The 22,560-nt window shown below is 42.1% G+C and overlaps 2 protein-coding genes across 2 annotated transcripts in view; one reads left to right on the top strand and one right to left on the bottom strand.

Annotated features, from left to right (window-relative positions):
* Positions 1 to 22,560, top strand: part of abcg1 (ATP-binding cassette, sub-family G (WHITE), member 1) — a 391,642-nt gene that overhangs the window by 99,804 nt on the left and 269,278 nt on the right. The gene's annotated exons all lie outside the window — the stretch shown is intronic.
* LOC125889554 (uncharacterized) lies at positions 18,572 to 22,219 on the bottom strand. Its single transcript, XM_049577646.1, has 3 exons — positions 21,349 to 22,219; positions 20,556 to 20,885; positions 18,572 to 19,429 (listed from the first exon to the last, which is right to left on the bottom strand). Exons 1-3 carry the CDS (start codon positions 21,414 to 21,416, stop codon positions 19,171 to 19,173), a joined length of 657 nt encoding a protein of 218 aa, XP_049433603.1. The 5' UTR covers positions 21,417 to 22,219; the 3' UTR covers positions 18,572 to 19,170.

The raw sequence follows: 22,560 nt of genomic DNA, 5'->3' as shown, positions 1-22,560 counted from the left end.
TTAGATTTAGATTTAATATTTAGATTTAGATTTAGCATTTAGATTTAGATTTAGTATTTAGATTTAGATTTAACATTTAGATTTAGATTTAACATTTAGATTTAGATTTAGTATTTAGATTTAGATTTAACATTTAGATTTAGATTTAGCATTTAGATTTAGATTTAACATTTAGATTTAGATTTAGATTTAACATTTAGATTTAGCATTTAGATTTAACATTTAGATTTAGATTTAGTATTTAGATTTAACATTTAGATTTAGATTTAGTATTTAGATTTAGATTTAATATTTAGATTTAGATTTAGCATTTAGATTTAACATTTAGATTTAGATTTAGTATTTAGATTTAGATCTGCTTCTGCAGAGAATGTCACAGACCTGAGCAGTATAATTCAAGATGAGTTTATGCAGATTTCTAAATGGGTCACTGAAAATAAGATAAAACTTAATATTTCTAAAACCAAATGTCTTGTTATTGGCTCAAATTATGCTCAGAGAAAGAACACAAATTAAGTGTTTCTTTGTATGGAGTTAAGATTGAACAAGTTAAGGAGGCCAGATTGCTGGGGATTACAATAGATGAAACGCTTGAAACAAAAAAACAAGTTATACAAACCCTTGTCTTGTCACATCTTGATTATTGCCCAGCAATCTGGTCAAATGCATCTAAACATGAACTAAATAAAATCCAGTTCACCCAAAATAGAGCTGCGAGATTAGCTCTGCACTGCTGTTTTAGGAACAGCATTGAAAAAATGCACAATGAATTGTCATGGATGAGAGTCAGTGAGAGACTAGCTTGTAGCATTATTATATTTTTGAAAAACATCTATATATCACATAAACTTACTAGTCTTTTTTCTCAGCTGTTGTTCGCTAGTGATAGTCACAACTACGGCACTAGACAAGCCTTGAGAGGTGATTTCACCTTGCCTAAACCTAAAACTGATGCCCTCAAAAAAACAGTGATGTACAGGGCAATCACATACTGGAACAGACTTCCATAACATTTAGTTTTAATTTCCAGTGGAGTTGGTTTTAAGAAAACACTTAGAGGAGCTGTAATGCAGAAAGAGGTTGTTGTAGATTGTGACTCATGTTTTTGTCAGTTAATTGTATTCTGTTATGAATTATGTATGTTTGATTTTCTTTAAACTTATTTTTGTTTTATATCAATTTAGTGTGCTCAGTTAGCTTATCATTACTATACTGATATACATTTTATTTTTGCTCACTTCTGTATGTACTTTGTCTGTTATATTTTAATTTATCATTCTTTGTCATTTAGGATAATAGTTGTTTTCTTTTTCCTTTGATAGATGTGTGAATGCATATATTATATTTGTTCTCAATTTGTTTTGTTTTTAGGTTTTTGTTTGTGAATTTTAATTGACCCCTTAGGAAGAATAGTCACTACTGAGGCAGTGACTAATGGGGATCTACAATAAACAATAAACAATAAACAATAAACAATATGCTCTGGGCAGCACTTATCCATAACATGACCACAACAACATTTGCATTTCAGCCTTATTTACCATGCTTGGGTTGTAGGCTAATGTTACTCAACATGGAGGTGACGTTAACGTTACAGCAGAGAGATTGCTGAGCAACATACACAACAATCACTTACCACGTCTGCTCGTTTAGTGATGCTGACAGATGGTGTGACAGTGTCTCTCAAGAAAGGAGTTTGAACCATTCCTGAGCTTCTGCGCTCCATCCTTTCAGCGTAGTCCTCTGGTAAAAATGGCAGCAGCACACAAACATTTTCTGGACCGTTTCACAGGCGTGTTGGGGTCGATGTCCAGCACAAAAAGCCATTGTTTCATTTCATTCGTTGGAACTACGTGAAACTTCACTCTGCTCCGTGTCTTCAGCTTGTTACTGCAACCTTTTACAATACATGTGTAAACCATGATTTACAAAAACACTTGTAAACTTTCCTCAAACCTTCTGGTGTGTCCAACTGACGATACCGCAAATGGCTATAAGCAATAACTACAGCACTGTGTCAGCTGCGCACTGTGTCACTCCGCCCAGGGGTTTACTCAAGAAAGTAGTTCCGAGTATTTGCTTCATGTGTCATAATGTTACTTAATTATACATTATTATTTCATAGCGTGGGGAATGTGCAAGCCATGTGTTGTCCACGAGAGCGTTTTGGAGTCATTTGATGGTGTATTTGATTAGTTTTGAGGGAGAGAAGGAGCTGTACAGTTCACCTCCATTTCAGCGGGCAGCTCTGCCCCACCGATCTCAGAACAGCAGGCACTGACAATTAAAGGTAATGTACCTAGCTCTGAAACGTCTATTAAACTCTTTTGTTGTGTTCCCTGGACATAAACCTGTGAGGGTCATCAAGGAGGAGCTCCACAGGATTGCAGGTGAATGATGTAGAAATCAGTTCAAATGTATGATTATAAATCATATTCAGTTAATGACATGGTGCTGCAACCTCAGACTGGGATTAGTCCTTTTAATTTCTTTTAGGATTTCCCGGTGTGATAGGGTGCGCTGATGGAACCACATTCCCATCATTGCTCCTTCACAAAATGAAGGAGACTATGTGAATATGAAGTCCATTCACAGCATTAATGTGCAGGTAGAGTGACTGTCTCAAAATGTCAGACTGCATCACACTGCAAAACTCACAATCATACCAAGAATGTGTGTCTTATTTCTAGTCAAAACAAATCACACCTAAAAGGAACTTGTTTTAGACCATTTTCACTTGAAAAATAATTAGAAAAATCTGTCAGGAGCAAGTTTGTTATTTCTACTTATTTCAATTGAAAATGTGCTTGAAACTAGTGAAAACTGTCTAAAAACAAGTTACTTTTTAGGTGATGTGTCTTAAGTGTAAAGACATTTGATTTGATTAGAAATGAGAAATGTAGACTAGCAACTAACATCTGTCATTCTCTGCACTGTCAAGATCATATGATGCAGCCCACATTATCACTAATGTGGAGGCCAAGTGGCCTGTCGGTACATAACTCACAGATGTATCGTGAGTCTAATATCAGCATACTGGAACATGGTAAGCAGCCTAAAGTTTTGCACAATCACTTGTTACTTGTTATGTTTTGATATTTCATCTTTAGTTGCTTTCACGTTCTTTTTTCACCAGTGGGATTGCATCTAAGTGAACTAAATTGTAGCTTTAACACCATTCCACCTGTTTGCATCTGTAGCCTAACATTATTGTGATTGCATAAATGCATAAAATAAATTTAAACTTTCACATTGACTCGAGCAGTAATTTTCTCCCACGCCGACTCCGTTCCTCTTCGCTGCTGCAGCCGTGTTACTCCTCTTCCTGAAAACAGCTTCAAATTCGCTGTATGAGCGCATTAAAATATCCAACTCCAGAGGAGTAAAAATACAGACCTTTTCTTGTCGCTTGTTGCCATGGTGAATCGTGGTATCGGGCTCCATTGATGGCGGTTTTTTAAAGTCGTGGTGCACATGCTTAACTCAGAGTGAACAAACTCTGTTGACTGAACCGATTGAGATCACCTGTTCTGAAACCCGTAACCCAGAGTTTCCCATCTCAGAGTGACTCATCCCAGAGTTCAGGGTTAGGCTCAGAGTTTGTTGAACCTCCTTTCTGAAACAGACCCCAGGTCTGGAGCAGGTTTAATTTGAGCTGCTTTCATGCAACTGAGTTGAGGCTAAATTCAGCCAGGATAAGCAACATATCCCGGCTTAATCCCTCATCTTGGTTTTGTGCAATACCCCTCAGGTCAAGGAAACTAAAGTGTTAGGAGTAGTGTTGGATGGACAGTTGTTATGGTCTGATCACACTGATGGTGTTGTGTCCAAAATGGGAAGAGCTATAGCAATGATCAGAAAGTGCTCCACTTATTTAACATGCTCTATTATTCGTCAAGTAATTCAGTCTTTGGTTTGTTGTCACTTACAATCCTGTTCAGTCATATGGTCTGCTGCATCAAAAAAAGATATATATAAACTACAGCTAGTTCAAAATGGAGCTGCCAGACGAGCACAAATATAGCTTATATGCACACTCGTCTGTCCTGGTTCTCAGTTGAAACCAACCTTCGCTATAGTCTTCTTATGTTTTTTAGAAATATAATTTTCAATCAGACACCTGAATATTTCTTCAGCCAAATACTAAAGACAAGAGACAGACACAACCATGACACTAGGAACGCCAGCTCAGGTCACTTAATACCTCCAACCCCAAGAACAAACCTACTCAAACACACAGTTATTTACCGTTCAATAATGTCTTGAAACTACTTAAGACACACATAATGCCGCCAACCATATGACTGAAAGTTAAAATGATCTGACTTTTGTTCTGTTTCATCTTTTCCTCTTCTTTCCAATGAAATGATTCAATATAAATGTGGACTGTTGGCATCGATGCATCATGAAAGGAATTTGCTATCTTGACTGTATAACTCTTGTTAGCTATACATGAATGTATAATTTTAATAGCATGACTCATGCAAGGTTTTTACCTTAAAGCTGTATGTATTAGCTTTATGTCTGTTTGAGGTTGAGGCCCAGTGTATTCAGAGGCTGTTGTGTAAGGAGAAGGTGATTAGAGCCTGTTTGGATGTCTCCCTGGAGGAGTGTCTATATGAAAGATACTGTTTGACCTCACACTCTATCATTTATCTAACAATCTGTTCCACCCACATATATCACATATGACACATCCTGGATTTACATTATCATCACAGCACATTTTATGCATTGTCCTTTGATTCTTTTCTTTATAACATCAGAGACACTGAACACATCAGAGAGACAGCGGTTTGTCGGCCCGTAAGAAAAGTGTCTCTGGCTCTGAAAAGACTTTGGACCCTTGTTGTGGTTTTCCTGGACATAAATCAGGAACAAAGCCCCAAAAATAATGTTTAAAAAAGAACTGCAGGTTTGTCAGTGTTAATGAGAAATGAATCTACGTGGATACATGATGCAGTGATTCATGAATACTTTTCATATATTCAAAGACTCATGGTTCAAATATATGAACACTGTTAAGATAGAAACATGTTTCTGTATGTTAGACACATGACCTCATCACATGACATCACATCACCTCACATTACCTATTAACTCTGCAGTCTGTTCCCATCACACCTCACGCTGTTCAGCTGCAGCTGACGCAAGAGATTTGTTTCATGTCTTCAGTTGGGATGAAGCAAGTTCTGCTTCCTGTCTCTGAGAATCATGTTATCTGCACTCTACTGATGATGTCTTTATAAGCTCACCGTGAGCACGCTTCCTGAAGCTGGAGCCCGGTATTTGAAGCAGAGTAGATTGTAGATGGTTATCAGCTGCTGCTCAACTCCTGCACACCTGATTTTACTCCTGCAATCAGAGGGAGAGAGGGAGTGAGAGAGGGGAGGGCGAAGCTCCCGACTAGGAGGGAGAGGAGGCTGCAGCAGAGGCTGTGACAACTATAAAAAACTAAATCAATGACTCCAGTCCTTCATTACACGTCACACCTTTGAATGAGCAAGAAACCCAGAAAAAAGGCCTCTGTTATTCAGCAGGCTTTGCTCTGTAGTTACGTTGTTGCTCATGCATTCAATAACTTCTTTGTTTCCTCTGTGGAGGAGCTTGCCAACACCTTTAGAGTTCACAGTGTGGAGCTATCTGTCCCAAATATTGTATGTGATCATGTCTTTACCAGAGATGGGGGAGTTTTTAAAATTCAGCTGATGAACTCAGCTAAATTTTAAAAATCTAATTCATGGTGAAGGGTCATGCATTTTCCACCAGTCACTTGGAAAAGCTCAAGGAAAAATATTTGTGGCTACAGGGGGGATCCAAATAAAATAAATGAATAAACTAAAACCCAACCAGCCCCCCTCCTCCTCTGATAAGTTAAGAACAGTCCTCATCAGTGCATAAACCACACACATCATGCAGCCCGGTTGGTATATTTTAGTACATTCCCTAATAGACCCACAGTGGGCTGGGTGCTAACAGTCACTGTGGAGCATGACACCAACCAAGAGGAAATTATTGGACCTGGAGCCGGGCTTCTCGGTAAACTGTCTGTGACCCCCCCGTTCAACCCACAGCCAGGGTCTGCTGCTCTAATAGTAGAGCAGTAGGCCCAGTGTAGCCCTGTGTGTGTGTGTGTGCTGGGCCCTTACCACACACATGATGGAGGAGAGGGTGGCTCCAGACGAGCCTTTGTGTTTTGTTGTTTTCCTATTAAATGTGTTATTTAACATTTTCACTGCGCTCCTAAATTTCTTTCTGTGCTCCTAAATTTTCAGCGTAGAGGTGAAGGTAGAGCCCTGTTTGAACTCTGTTTTTAGCCTCATTGTAGCCTGTAGCTCTAACTGCCTCTCTGGGCACCGCCTTCATGTGTGTGTGCTTGCTTTGGCTGGTCTGGCGCTGGCTGGTTGGTGCAGCCTGGACCCAAATGTTGTTGTTGCCATGTGCGGAGCCTGGGCTGCCTACAGAGACCAGACTTTTTCACAGCATATTCAGAGGACGTGTAGCTAGAGGATCGTGAGGAGATGTTTGCTGTATGTCACATATGACTTGACTTGTGACTTGCTTGATTATCACCACAACTAACTTGGGACTTGCTTGAGACTTGAAGGTAAAGACTTGAGACTTGCTTGAGACCTGGAGGTAAAGACTTGAGACTTGCTTGAGACCTGAAGGTAAAGACTTGAGACTTGCTTGAGACCTGAAGGTAAAGACTTGAGACTTGCTTGAGACCTGGAGGTAAAGACTTGAGACTTGCTTGAGACTTGAAGGTAAAGACTTGAGACTTGCTTGAGACCTGGAGGTAAAGACTTGAGACTTGCTTGAGACCTGAAGGTAAAGACTTGAGACTTGCTTGTGACTTGCACATGTGTGACTTGGCCCCATGTCTGGTGGGAGACTGTCCTGCTGGGGGGCCACTGCCATTTGGAAAAGCTGTTGCCATGAGGGGACGTACTCGGTGTGCAACAGTATTTGGGTGGGTGGAGTATGTCAAGTGGCATCCACATGAGTGCCAGGACCAAAAGTTTCTCTCAGAACACTGGACACAACACTACAATGTTGTTCACTTCAGCCACCAGTGGTTTTAATGTTCTGGCTGATTGGTGTATGACAGCAGTTACAATGATTGTTATCATCGCTTGAAGACTTTCATGGCAACGAGTAAAACAGTCTCGACACAGTACGTACGGCTGAAGTCTGTGAGGACTCAGTCCTCAAGTCCAGAGGGTGGACATTTGGATTGAGCCTTAGGCTGACTTCAGTTGTACATAGTGTGACGAATTTACCGTTATCACGTAAAGTCTGCGAGGGCAGAAACCACAAGCCACTGATGGACAGCCCTCGAGACGTCTGTTTATCTGTCCCTGCAGATCATAAGATATAAATCTTATGTACAGGGTTGTTTTGTGAGTGAACTAAATAAATGTCTGTATAACATGCCATGGAAACGTTCAACTATCGCTGCTGTCATATTCATATATATATATATATATATGTCATATAAGTGGATGAACAGTGCTGAACTCATCTGTCCCTGCAGATAACAAGATGTAAATCCCATGTACAGCCTTTTTTCTGACTGACAAAAAAATGTATCCATACATGTGGATGTAAAACCAGAAATATTCAAACACAGATGTGTGTAAATGAGGACTATAACTCAATAAACTGTGTATCACTGGCATCAGAAACCTTCTTTTGTTGTTTCTGGCCCAATTTTTTTTAAACCCTATTTCACTGCACAGTCTGATACAATAATAAAATGCATTTTCAGTCCCTCTACAGTCCAGACTTCTACATGTCTCTGTATCATCCTGTGGTTGAATATTATGTCTGGACTACACAATTCAAGTAGCATTTTAATAGGCCTAATTATTAATAACTGCTTTCAACATTCGTAGGTGGGTTTTTTTAGCAATTAAAAAACCCACAACGTCATGTCTGTATCATAATGAATTGTGGATTTGGAGTCCTCAGCACTCCAAGACTTCCCGGGGTGCCCACAAAGTCTGCAAGTGTGGTAAAGTCCTGACATGTGGATTCAGCCACAGTCTGTGCATCAGGCCTTGAGGATGTGAGGTCAAAGACTTTTCTTCCTGCTCTGGCCACACCCTCCAGGCAGCCTCCCTTTGCTTTATCCCCATCCGTCCACAGCTACGAGATGGGGTCAACTCAGAACACAGAAAGTAGTTAAAACTCACCAGGAGGAAGAACAGGTTGGGAGTTAAGCAGAAGGATGTGGTTTGGGGTGAGGGGTTCCAAGTCACTGCCCAAGCACCAATATTTGAAGACTTTGGAGTGAGTTCAGATTGTCCTGGTGGACTGAAGCTCCGGCTTGTTCCTCCCTCCATCATGGCACTCTGGATTTTACTTTGACTAAAAGTGGACAAAGCCCTTCTTGGCTCTTTCTCAGCACCAACAGGGTTGGTGTCATCGTCAAACCAGACGTGTTTTACCTGACCTTGTCTGCAAACAAATCTCCTTATGGCGTGGATACAGAAGTCTGTGTTGGGGGGTCGATGGGGTCAACTCAGACAACAAAGAGGGGTTAGCAAACATACAAGTATAACCGCTTTTTACCACTTCCTCTTGGAAGGGACACCATCTGGGGACTCTGGAGTCCTGCTGGGGGACTTCAACGCTCACATAGGCAATGATGGAGAAACCTGGAGGGGGGTGACTGGGAGGAACAGCCTGCCTGATCTGAACCCAAGCGCTGTTCTGTTATTGGACTTGTGTGCTAGTCATGGATCGGCCATAATGAACACCATGTTGGAGCACAGAGGGGTTCATAAGTGTACCTGGTACCAGAACACTTTGATATATTTATTATATTTCTTTAAAGGGCCAGTGTGTAAAATGGGTTGAAAACAGTGACATCAGTGGTCAAATTCTAGATTGCAGGGCTCACTCGCTCACCCCTCCTGTCGGGTAAATGACGGTGGCCTCGTAGGGACAAAAAGCCTTGCGCACGAGTTTTTCAGGAGGAGGTCTATCTAGTGACGAGGTGAATGTTTATTTAGAAATCTAAACCATGTTACGATATTGTGATGAATCCCTCACGAGCAGGAGACCAGAGGAGCGTTCGGGAAAAAGGCCCGTTTATTTGAGCACTCCAGAAACTCCGGTAACACTCCAGGGGGTAAAAGACTCCGTCCCAAACTCTGACTCTTCTGGCGTAACAGACACACTTCATAACTTTACACACATACTCGTTTACCATCCCGAGTGGGGATCCCCCTCTCTGCTCCACCAATCTCCAGCCCGCACACTGACTGACAGCGTAGCCTGTAAACAGAGCTCAGCTGTTTATTTAGCCTAGCAATATCTCCGGACTATAGTAGCTGCAATGGACGACTTTGAACGCGATTTTGAAGAGTTTCTTGTAGCGGACACAGACCCAGAGCCATACCTGTTTGAGCCGGAGCATACAGATGAGGAACTCCATGTGTTTGATGCTGAGCGGGCGAGAAGAGGCTGAATGCACAGAATGGGATTCGGTGCTACTGCTGCCATCGTTGGGGAGATATATCATCAGGAGGAAAAGCGCCACAGAGACTGCATCACAAGGAGTGAAGTTGCGTCTTCTTTTCCTCGCAGATGACGGTTCGGGTTCATTCTCTCCTGTTGCGTGGTAAGTGTGGTCCATTCGCAAACTTTATAACTAAAAAAACTTTTCACTACTCTCTATCGACGAACTACTAACACTCTGCTGTTTCCTCCTCCTTCTTCCTTCCTTCCGCTGTCTTCGTTGGTTCATTTATACACACGAAACGCGTTCTCTGGCTGGCTGGATTGTCCGCTCGGGCTGCCGTACATACATGGCGGCGCAAGATGGCGACCTCTCTAAAGCAAGGTCCTTGCTATATACATATATATATATATATATAAAAGCATAATTATAAGGCTACGAAAACCAAACGAATTTTGTTTTATAGCGATTATACACTTGTATAAACATATTAATGGGTAGAATATTCAGATTCAGATTCAGATTGACAATAAACCATGCCAAATATTACGCACTGGCCCTTTAAGCTCATCTCTCTCTCCATCACAGATGTAGACACATACACACATTATGTCCATGTCTCTCTCACACACTTTCTCTGGTGGTTTCACCACACCTCTCAATAATCTGTGTTTGAAGACACGACAGCCTCAGTGGTTTTAGATACGTCCAAAGGACACAGATTACTTGATAGAGAGCAGAACGCCTCAAAGTTTCCACTGATGGTGATGAGATAAAGAAGTCACGTTGTTCAGACCACAGAGAGAATCTGTTGATAAGGTAAGTGGTGTCAGTGTTTGTACGACACTCACAAGGAGACCTCAGAGCAGAATGGCTGCAGTCACAGAGCTCTGCTTCCTGCTGTTTGCTCTCATCAACAACATTCATGCAGAAGAACTCATCACCATCAAGAAAGAAAGGGACTCTTTCACCTTCCACCTCCCCAAGGAGGCCAGCTCCTGCCTGATCTCCAGATTTGTTGGTGAGGAGAAGCTTGTCCTGTGGAACACCTCTGACCTCTGGTCCCACAACTCCACAGTACCTGAAGACTTGAAACAACGACTCTCAGTTGTCAGCAGGAAGAATGGTTCTTACATCATCCACAACCTGACCCATTCAGACTCCGGCCTGTACCAAGAGCAGTGTTGGACCGACGGCAAAGTCACATATGAGAGAAACAGCAGTGTCATTATCTGTAACTCAGTGAATGGAGGGCCTTTATGGTTTGTGACACCTGAAGGTTCAGTGGCTGTGCCATGTTATGGAGCAGCTGACAATCTGGATTTCCTGTGGCTCAAACGTGACTTTAGATATGAACAAGAAATATGGAAGAAAGTTTCTGGGGACAATACGACATCAGTGATGGACGATGCTGGAGGAAGATACCAAGTGGAGAAAAACTCATCAGATCTGCGTGTATTCAACTTCACAACAACACTGAAGACAGAGTTCACCTGTCTGCTGATGAACCAACAGCAGTGTGTTAGCAATCAACGTGTAGAGTTACACCTGTTTCATGAAACAATCTGCAGCTCAGTGGGAGAGACGGCTGTGTTGCCGTGCACTGTCACTGACCTCAGTGATGACCAGCCCCCACTTTGGATTAATGTCACCTCCAACACTGAACTAAACAGCACAACAAACCAGACTGTGCCTTCAGTGGACCAAAACTACTCTCTGGTGTTTTCATCACTGACATTAAATCACACAGGTCGGTATGACTGTAAAACCTCTCTCAGGGTGAAAAGGTATTTTCTGTTGGTGTGTCCTAAATTTGGTCCTCCTGCTGTCGAGCTCTTCTCAGAGGGAGAAGAAGTCACTCTACCATGCAAAGACTGGGAAAAGGATGAGTGGCCTGTTTGGTTCATCAAGTCGAACCAAACAGAAGGCAGAATCGTTAATATAATACTGAATAAGACCATGAGCAGAGTGAGCATTGGCTCTGAGCGGAGTTTGGTTATCTCTAATGTCTCACTGAAAGACACAGGAGAGTATTGGTGTGCAGTTCTTGACCAAAATGATCAGTGTGTGTCATCAGTGAAAACTGTGTTAATGTACAGAGATCCCTTTGGGATTCACTCCACCTTCTACACAGTGAGATGCTCAGTGCTCAGTGGTCTGCTGGTGATGCTCTGTGTTGTTGTAGTGGCTGTGAATCAGAGGAGCAGGAGAGGAGAGCAGCTTTCAGCTCAGACACACAGTTAATATGCATATGTTCATTTCCTCACTGTCTGTCTGTGACAATGTCAAAAGTGCAAGAGGTGAAATAGAAGATGGGAAAAAAGACAAATGAATAGGAAACAATCAGAATAATAATAGAAAGAATGTTGGGAGAAAAAGTTGACAAGTTTACAAGTCAAGCTTTGATCCTGACAGGGTGCAGATATATATGTATATATGATATATATTGTAGTTAGTTTGTCTTTGTGTTGTTGTGGATCCATGTGATTATAGGGATGACTGCTTTGGGCTGCACCTGACACACAGCAGGGGCTGCTCTGTTATGTCATATTGTTTGAATATTTTGGAACATTTCACTAATCAATCTTTGAACATTGCTTTCACCTCAGCTGTTGTTTTGATCATTTGACTGATGTGTATCTTGTGTTATTGTACTGATGTTTGATTTGAAATGATTCTGTGATTCTTTTATTCAATGTGAAGGAATCTGAGTTGCCTTTTATGCATTTATAATTGTTGTATGTTGGGCTGTTGTCAGTGTTATATGATTGTATTATACCCTGCTCTGTATCAATCAATAATCAAGTGTCTCTATAATAAAGGTGAAACATAAACAATCAGACCTGCTACCCACTTTTTACTCTTCTGATCATGTAGGCTGTCAGAAATGTGGTTTTCTGATGTCACTAAATAAAGGTCACAGTAAAGTGTGTGCACACATCCAATCCTAATATTGAGGCCAGGTGCAAGAAAGCAGATTGAGTGGAGGAAAAAGCAGAGAACATCAGTCAGCTGGATTCTAGCTCCCAAACTTTGATTTGAACTCAACAGTCATGTTGTGGGGACTGTTGTGTTCAAATGCTCATGTGCTCGTAGCTGCCAAAACATGATGAAGTGTAACCTGAGAGTGACTGTGGTGACACTGTAATGATGTGGTGGAAGGAGAAAGTGATATTAATAATAATGACTTTATTTGTATAGCACAGTTCATACAGCAAGCGAAGCTCAACGTGAGAAAATACAGATAGAAGATGGTATAAGATGAAGTCAATAAGATTCAAATACACACACACACACACACACACACACAAATATTCAATTTTCAATTTCAATTTCAATTTTATTTATAAAGCCCAATATCACAAATCACAATTTGCCTCACAGGGCTTTACAGCATACGACATCCCTCTGTCCTTAAGACCCTCACAGCTGATCAGGAAAAACTCCCCAAAAAAAACCCTTTAACGGGGAAAACAACGGTAGAAGAAAGGAAGAGCAACTGAGGAGGGATCCCTCTTCCAGGACGGACAGACGTGCAATAGATGTCGTACAGAACAGATCAACATGATAAATTAACAGCAATCCATATGACACAATGAGACAGAGAGAGAGAGAGAGAGAGAGAGAGAGAGAGAGAGAGAGAGAGATGCAGGTAATGACAGTAGCTTACAACAACATTATTGAAAGTAATAATATTATAGTTGTAGTTCTGGCTACTGTGGTACAATATGTTGAAAGTATGTATTAATATCTGGCAGTATACATGTGTGACAATAATCATATGCGTATATTAACAGTAGAAGTATGACTAATGACTAATGATGGCAGCAGCAGCAGGAGGCATCTGGCAGGACCACGGCAGCAGCACAACCACACACGTCACGCTGTCCAGGCACCGCTGTGATATGAGTTAATCTGAGAGACAGTGGAGCACAAAGGCTCCGGAGAAGAAGCCGAGTTAGTGACATCCAGAATGGCCGGGTTAGCAAGATGCAGTAATAGAATATGAGAGAGAGAGAGAGAGAGAGAGAGAGAGAGAAGGAGAGAAGGTGCCCGGTGTATTATAGGGGGGTCTTCCGGCAGACTAGGTCTAAGTCAGCCTAACTAGGAGCTGGTACAGGGCAAGCCTGAGCCAGCCCTAACTATAAGCTTTATCAAAGAGGAAAGTCTTAAGTCTAGTCTTAAATGTGGAGACGGTGTCTGCCTCCCGGACCGTAACAGGAAGATGATTCCACAGGAGAGGAGCCTGACAGCTGAAGGCTCTGGCTCCTGATCTACTTTTGGAGACTTTAGGGACCACGAGTAACCCTGCGTTCTCAGAGCGCAGTGTTCTGGTGGGATAATAAGGCACTATGAGCTCTCTAAGATATGACGGAGCTTGACCATTTAGAGCTTTATGAGTTAACAGTAGGATTTTAAATTCAATTCTGGATTTTACAGGGAGCCAGTGCAGAGAAGCTAAAACAGGAGAGATATGATCTTGTTTCTTAGTTCCTGTTAGTACACGTGTTGCTGCATTCTGAATTAGCTGGAGAGTTTTTAAGGACTTACTAGAGCTACCTGATAATAGAGAGTTACAATAATCCAGCCTTGAGGTAACAAAAGCGTGGACCAATTTTTCTGCATCTTTTCGGGTCAGAATAGGCCTAATTTTCACAATATTACGCAGATGAAAAAATGCAGTCCGTGAGGTTTGTTTTAAATGAGAATTAAAAGACAAATCTTGATCAAATATCACTCCGAGGTTTTAGAGGCTCTTCAAATATAAACACAGTTTGATTCCAATTAAGTAAATGAAAGCTACATAAATACAAGTCTAAAAAGATTTTACGGTTTTAAGATTTTGTTTGCAGCTGTCGACTGAATCAGAGTCTGACGTCCTCTGGAAGGCAGTTTCAGAGACGAGGGCCTGAGACACTGAACGCAGCATCACCGTGCCTTTTAGTTCTACTACATTTAGTAGACCAGAGGTCGAGGACCTGAAGGATCTACAGGGAATGTATCTGACCAACATATCAGATTAATAGTCAGGAGCCAGTCCATGAAGAGATTTAAAAAGCAACATTTTAACATGAACTCTAAAATGAGCAGGAAGCAAATGAAGAGCCTCTAAAACCAGAGTAATGTGTTCTCCATGTTTAGTCTTGGTGAGTAGACGTGCTGCTGCATTTTGGATCATCTGAAGTTCGTTTCAAGATTTTTCAGCTTTCCTAAATAAAATTAAATTGAAATTGCTTTTCTTTTGTACCGATGGTTAGAACCTCAGTTTTGTCCCTGTTGAGTCGCAGGAAATTTTGGGACATTCACGTATTAATTTGGCCGATACAGCGAGAAAGTTTTTCAGTTGGGATTTTATCATCTGATGAGAATGAGATATACAGCTGAGTATCATCAGCATAGGAATGGAAATCAATGTCATGCTCTCTAATGATATTTCTCAGAGGAAACATGTACAGATTGAAAAGAGTGGGTCCCAGAATGGACCCCTGGGGGACACCACAATGGACCTCAGTTTTAGAAGACAGTGACTCACCCAGGGACACAACATAGTCCCTTCCTGTCAGATAAGACTTGAACCAGGTTAGAACTGAACCTGAAATGTTCAGATGGGTATGAAGCCGGTTTAGAAGGACGCTATGATTACTGGTGTTGAAAGCTGCCTTTAGGTCAAGAAGGACAAGAACTGAAATCTCTCCTTCAACAAGTTTCATTCTAAGATGGTTTACAGCTTTTACTAGTGCTGTTTCAGTCCTGTGATGGAACAAAAGCCTGATTGAAGAGTCTCTGTGTGTCTGTGAGAATTAGACACACCCCCATGTGTCTGTGGAAAAGGATCCAATCTGCACATCAACTGCATGACAACTGTTGTCAGGTGAAGAGTGCGAGCATGTGAAGGCGGGGGAGCAGAGAGCAGCACAGATAGTAGAAGAGACTGATCTGAGAACAGCACCATGCACCTGTTTGGAACAAACTAGGATATTCTGCAATGGAACCAGTTTCTCTTCAGTCTCACGTGACTCTTCAAACATGGACACTCTTGTTTCCAAACAATAAATCATCCTTTGGAATCTGACTGTTTCATTCCTGTTTATCTCCCCCTAACTAGACGTGACAGGTTTTCTGTGTGTCACCACAACAGTCAACATTAACATCCATCTTGTCAGGACAGAGATCCAAAAACACAACGCAGGCCAACCAACTGGAACAGATAACAGACAGGAAACAGGTGACAGATGCTAGAAAGCAAAGGCATGAGACACATGGTGACAAAGTGACAAGGAGTGTGTGGAAAAGGGCCGCTTAGAAACTGCAGGGCTGATGAGGGAAAGTGGAAACAGGTGTGTAGGTGGGAGGGGACATCAGGTGAGCAGGACTGGAAAGACAGTCTGAGGACATGTTGCATTGCAGGTCCCACAGTCTGTGTCTCCATCTGCTGGTGAATTGTAGAACTGACGCTGACACAGGACTTTTTAAAAGCCTTTTAGTTTGTGACATTTTCACCTGATTTAACCATGAAAAGCTTCACTGAGATTAAAGATCTGCTTTGCAAGATTGTCCTGGACGAGAAAGACAATAAAGGCTTGTTGTGTCCAAATCAACCAGTGTGTTCTGGTTTTCTTTGAATGGGAACTTGTACAGAGGTCTGATTGATTGATTGATTGATTGATTGATTGATTCAAAACCAAAACAGTTTGATATAAATGGGATTCATACATGTGAGTGAAATGAAATGAGATTTACAGTTACCTGAGAACATTTCAAATGGCACAGATGGAACCCAAATGATTGGGTCTGAACACGCCTCGACTAAAACCTCTCTAACTTTGCTCTGCTTCACTTTCTCAGCATCAGTCTTGACACAGGTAATGATCAGATGTTGTGATGTGGTTTGCTCCAGGGTTGAGGCTGCAGCTCCATCATTGTGACACACTAACATCTATACTGATGCTTCCACCCCTGCAGAAATCTCACAGGTGTTACCTTCATCATCAGACAAAGACTCTTCATATAGACCATGGAGTTGCACACATTTATTTTGGGCATGTCATTTTGGAGCAGAGGCCTGAGCCACAGGTTAAAGGGCAAATCACATTTTATTTACCATTGCAGTGCATTTTCCCACATCATTAAATGGAGCTTTGCATTAATTCAAGCAGAGCACAGAAGTCTCACACTCCAGCTGTAATCAGGTGACAGCCAGCTGATTGGATCATTGCTTCTAATCAGTCACACAACATGGCTGTCCATTTAAATACGGCCTCCTACTGACTGATCCAGACTGAAGGAGAGCATAGATGAACAAGTAAAGGCGTTTATGGCTTCAGTTGTCCATCAGAGAGGACTGTCTGCTGCAAGGTAGAGCAGTAAAAATGTTATATCAATGTTACAGAGTTAGGTTTTGCTGCTGCCCCTGTCCACAACTGCACTTTGATTAGCTTCTTCTCCCAGTCTGAAGACGCTCCTGTTGGCTTCTCCAAACTGGGAGCATGCTGACTGGCAGCTACTGTCTATAATATACTGACTTTGGTTCAGTACCTCATACAACCCCACTTCAAAATATTCAAACTCTCTTCATCACTAACATGCGACACTGGAGACCAGGGCAGGGTCACTGATGTTTAATTCATGTTGGTGCAGTGTTTTAGTTCTGAGCAGTGCTCCTGTCGATACAACAAGACTGTTCTGAAACTGAAGCTGTGTTTCTGACAGAAGTGTCTCAGTGTTTGAACATTTGGAGACCTGCTTCTCTGTCCTCATACCATGTCCCAATTCTGTCTCAGTTCCATTCATCAGTAGTCCATCACCCAAGAAAAAGAAATGTACAGAATACAAAAAATAAAATCCAAATACAGAAACTCTCATCCTCACTGTGACCTCGTCACATGTCCAGGTTTGGTCATGGACTTTCCACGTCCACATATGACGTCCAAGGTACCCTGGGTGTGTTGGTTGTTGACGTTCTGGGACGCCGTGTCAACTTCAGCCTGTTACATGCATTGTCTGTTTTCAAAATACACTTCTGTTTTCACAGGAAATGTACAGTTTGCATACAGTCTCTTTCAAAATAAAAGCACTACGTCAGTACAACACTGAGAATTGCTGTTTTTTTTCCTTCAACAACATTCAGCATGGTTGGGTTCAGGAATAAAGAACAGGGTTTGGCTTTACATTATTCGGAAAGCAAACATCTACCTCCTGGGTGAAAGTCTGTGGTTGTTGGACCCTCCCACTCACCCTACTAGCACTTCTGTACCCTTAACTTTTGTTGTTGTCCCACGGTGTTTCCCCGACGCTGCCAGGTGGTATCTACTCGAATTGCAACCCAGTTCAGATCGCCACGCCCACTTCCACATACGCAGAGCCCTGACAGAAACCTCAGACGCCCTCCGAGCTACCACGAATAAGGGCTAGTCAGCTAGCTAGCTAAGTTAGCCTGTTTTGGTTTACCCCGTTACATCAATATACAACTACTTGTAAATTTAGTACTGCCGCAAATCTATTATATGACTACTTGACTACTTATCACCGCCACAAATATACTCCAAACTCATTTTCATTATTTTCGCTATGTAACGTTACTGCCATTCACGTAGGCTAGATTCATAACACTAGAACACCACGCGTCTACTCGAATTGCACCCCAGTTTATGCTTACAATAACGTTAACGCTTACAATCGACTCCAAACTACTCAAAAACACACAGCTAGATTCTATAAGGAGAGATGAATCCAGATGTGTCCACCTCTTTACATCTGGTCAGCTTTACCGAAGGATAGATCTAGCAGAAGAGAAGACCACTTTCATTGAACTAACGTAATAACAGCTGTTTTGTGCGGCGTTCTAGTGTTATGAATAGCAGTAATGTTACATAGTGAAAATAATGAAGATGAGTTTGGAGTATATTTGTGGCGGTGATAAGTAGTCAAGTAGTCATACAATAGATTTGCGGCAGTACTAAATTTACAAGTAGTTGTATATTGATGTAACGGGGTAAACCAAAACAGGCTAAGTTAGCTAGCTAGCTGACTAGCTGTTATTTGCGGGAGCTCGGAGGGCATCGGAGGTTTCCGTCAGGGCTCTGCATTTGCGGAAGTGGGCGTGGCGATCTGAACTAGGTTGCGATTCGAGTAGACGCGGCCGGGTGCTGTTAAGCATCAATAGTGACTGGTTGCGTGTCTTGCAAACGTGAAAGGACAGGTTTTTCTGGAGGTCACTGACCAAGCGCTGGTATTGGACGACTTTGGAGTGACAGGATTGAACACAGAAACAAATTGAATTCCCAGAATACAAAAATGAGATGCAGCACTTTAAAGTGCATTTTGTAATTTCATGATGCCATGTAAAAAAAGTTCACAATAATTCCTATTTACCATCACATTTACAGATTTAAATACAGTAATAAAACCATCATCATGTAATGTTCACAGTCTGACCGAGGACCTTTGTCACGTCATTCCCCATTTTTACTTCAGCTCCTGTCACCTGTGCTCTGTAAGAAATCCAGAAACACCTCCAAAATACTTGCGGTGAAATCAAACTGACAAATCAGAAGAGTGTCTGAGGTAAGTGTTGAATGGCCGCTGCTGTCCAGCCACTCTGTACACACGCTGTCCGTCTGTCCATCCATGGTGTTGGTGTCTGAGGCCGAAACTACTGACCGAGCGGCAGTTGACGACTTCAGAATAAGAAGGAGCTGGTTTTAGGGGACAAATAGTCTCCCTTTTTCTCTCACACAAACACACAAATACACACACGTACACACACACAAACACAAAATCACGAACACACACACTTGCACATACACGGATGCAAACAGAGGGTCCTGTACGCTCTCCTCTGGTAGAAGTCCGTTCTCTCTGATCACAGTGTTGACATTTGGTATGAGGAGGGAGCTGTAGTTCAGCAGTCGGTCGTCATAAATCAGCTGGTCCAGTGTCAGCTCGGATTGTTGCGGAGGTCTGCACAGACAGGAAGCGGAGTGACAGTTAGACGCAACACGAGCACCAGAAAATCAGGTGTCGCTGTTGCTTTAAAGTCTTACAGAGGCTAACTGATGGTGTGCAGCTCTCTGTTTTGAAGTGAAGTGAATCCAACTAAATACACAACAAATCTTAAATACAGGCGTCTTCCAGTTAGTTACATGGCTCTTATTTAAATGCATCAGCAGCAAGGAGAGAGGAACACCTGAACAACACCTGAACGACACCTGAACAACACCTGAAAACTGAAACGGCGACTTAGACTGGTGTGTCTGGTTGATAAATACGTGTGAGGAGAATGCCTTCAATGTGCTTTCACGGGGTTTGTGGCCTGGATGGTGCGACACCTTGGAGACGCCTGCCACCCTGCAGACCAATGTTCAGAATCAACAAACAACAAAACCAGTTGTTTTAGTGATTCATTGCTATTTTTACCAGCCCTTTAGCCCCCAAACATTGGTGTTTATAAGTGACCAATGGCTGTTTTTCCAGAATCTTTTTAGCCGCCAAACGTGATTGTTTTTTAGCAACTTGTAGATGTTTTTCCAGCAGTTTTTAGTTCTCAAATGCGGCTGTTTTAAAGACACTTGTAGATGTTTTTCCAGCAGTTTTTAGCCCCCAAACATGGGTGTTTCTTTGGCAACTTGTTGCTGCTTTTCCAGCACTTTTCAGCTCCCAAATGTGGGTGGTTAAAAGTGACCCATGTGTGTTTTTCCAGGACTTTACAACCCCCAAATGTGACTTTTTTTTAAGTGACCTGTGGGCGTTTTTCCAGCAGCGTTCAGCTCACAAACATTGTTGTTTATTAGTCACCCAAGGGTGTTTTTCCAGCACTTTTTCGTCCCCAAACATGGGTTGTTGTAAGCGACCTGTGGGTGTTTTTCTAGCACTTTTGGAAGCCCCCAGATATGCATGGGCTCTTTTTAAGAGCAATGTCTATCACTTTTTATTTTTGCAAAGCATTTCATAACTTTGGTTATGCGAAGCAGTCTATAAAAACATTCATGATAATTATCATTATTAGATTTAAGGAGTGTTTTTCTTGCAGCTACATGACCCAGTCACACATATGATGAGATTATGGAGAACAAAACCATCGGTCTACCTGGTGTGGTACATCAGTGCTATTGTCCCATTGACCAGGGCGCAGCCCCTCTGTGATTTCAGCGCTGTGTGAACGCTCATAGAGAACACAGCTCTGGGGTTGACAATGACCTTGGAGTTTGAATGTGTCTTTCTGACTGGTTCACGGTACAGGTGAGCCAGGATGTTCACCCTGGACACGTTCTGCCAGCCGGGGCAGCAGCTGGGCGGGAGCAGAGTTTGGTTGGTGGGAGGAGGCAGCGTGATGGTGCTGCGGAACACGGCATTGTCAAACAGGTAACACTTGTCCACGCCATATTTCTTTTCCAGCAGAGGCAACAGCTCCGACCAACTGACATTAGAATAATAATGATAAAAAAACCCACATTAACAAACAATGAAGCACATATGAATATATTTAAACTGTTGCATTTATAAACATGGGTTACTCCTACGAAGCATCAGTAACTGCTGTGTTAAAATAGAAATAAATTCCAAGATAAATATTTAATATTTCAAGAAGTAATAAAATCAATAAATCATTTTAAACAGACCTGTAAATAAATACTCGCTATACAATGTGTTAGTAATCATAAACTCCCTTCTCTGTGGAAATGTATTTCAGTTTTCTGTTCCTCTGAACATGTGACCTAGAGCGTAATCAGTGTTTACAGAGATTGTGTTTCATGCCGTCACTGTTCAACTCAATCAGGAACTTTATTTGATATCAGACTTCATCTCCTAAAGCTGAAGTCTTAATTAACAAAAGACATCTGTCTCATTTCAAGAGTCCATTTTCTCAGACTAAGTCCTACCTGTAGACTGACTGAGGCACTATGAGCTTGTCCGTATCGTGCAGGGCGACGTATCTGGACTGGTACATGTATCTGTAAACACAGTCATTGAGAGCAGGAATCTGGCCAAAGTAGTGGAGGTTGCCTGGACCGCGTGACGGCTTCGAGACTCGAGACACATTCAGAAATCTGGACAGAGCAGACCAAGCCAGCACCTCTACAAACCTGAGGAGGAGACATCGGAGGACACGGGTTAGCAGCTGGGAGAGTTTATCATTTCAGCATTTCTGTTGCATTCTGGGAAATGACTTGACCTTTGTATTTTATGTTATAATTAGGGCTGTCAGCGTTAACGCATTAATTGTGATGCGATTAAGGTTCACAAATAACATGCTTTTTTTTAATCGCATAAATCACGTGCTGCTGTTTCTTCTCTTCGATGACTCGTAGTCAAGCTGCAGCTGCTTCCTGTTTCCTGCTTCCTGTTGCTGTAATGATGGAAAATACGACTCCACTGAACTTCTCAACGTCTTCTTTCACTGTAAAAACTTCACAGACAGCTCAGTGATCTGCACCTCATGTCAAACTGAAGTAAAATACCACTGAAGGACTTTGAGCTGCACCTACGAGCTGAGCACACAGGAGCAGCTGGTCAGACGGACATCAGCAGGCTGCCGCATCGCCAAAGATGACTAAGCTCTATTTTGGAGTGAGCAAATCACAGACCAGTGGATCAAACTAAATCTAAGTAGTTAAGTACTGACTAACGGGTGGAAACTCCTGCGTGATTTATCCTGACTTCAAATGAGTAGAGAAAAACTCCGCTAGCTGCTAGGCTAATTTATACGATGCAAATGTCAAAGGCTTGTGCTACATGTCATGTTATGAAACATAACAACTGTATTCTAACCATGACTTTTTTTCTAACCCTAACCATGCAGAGACTGGAGCCCACACCTGATGCAGGTGCTCCCAATTACAACTAATACGAGCGTTCTGAACCTACTAGCCGGCTCCTTCTTACCCGTATCTATGAGGCTGATAAACACTAACGACCCACATTCAATCATTAAAATCGGTGACGGTTCAACAGGAGACTCTCATAAACCCACTGATTAACCCTTTGAACTCATCCACCAGCAGCTGCATTGGTAATCATAAGTGCTATATCGTAGGCAACTGGACCTGCTTTTGTTTCTTTAACGCAGCCTTCAGACCAAAGATTCCCTGCAC

This window comes from Epinephelus fuscoguttatus, linkage group LG5 (genome assembly GCF_011397635.1).
Source record: "Epinephelus fuscoguttatus linkage group LG5, E.fuscoguttatus.final_Chr_v1".
NCBI lineage: Eukaryota > Metazoa > Chordata > Actinopteri > Perciformes > Serranidae > Epinephelus > Epinephelus fuscoguttatus.
Note: the sequence above shows the minus strand (reverse complement) of the source record. Positions and strands in the feature narration are given on the sequence as shown.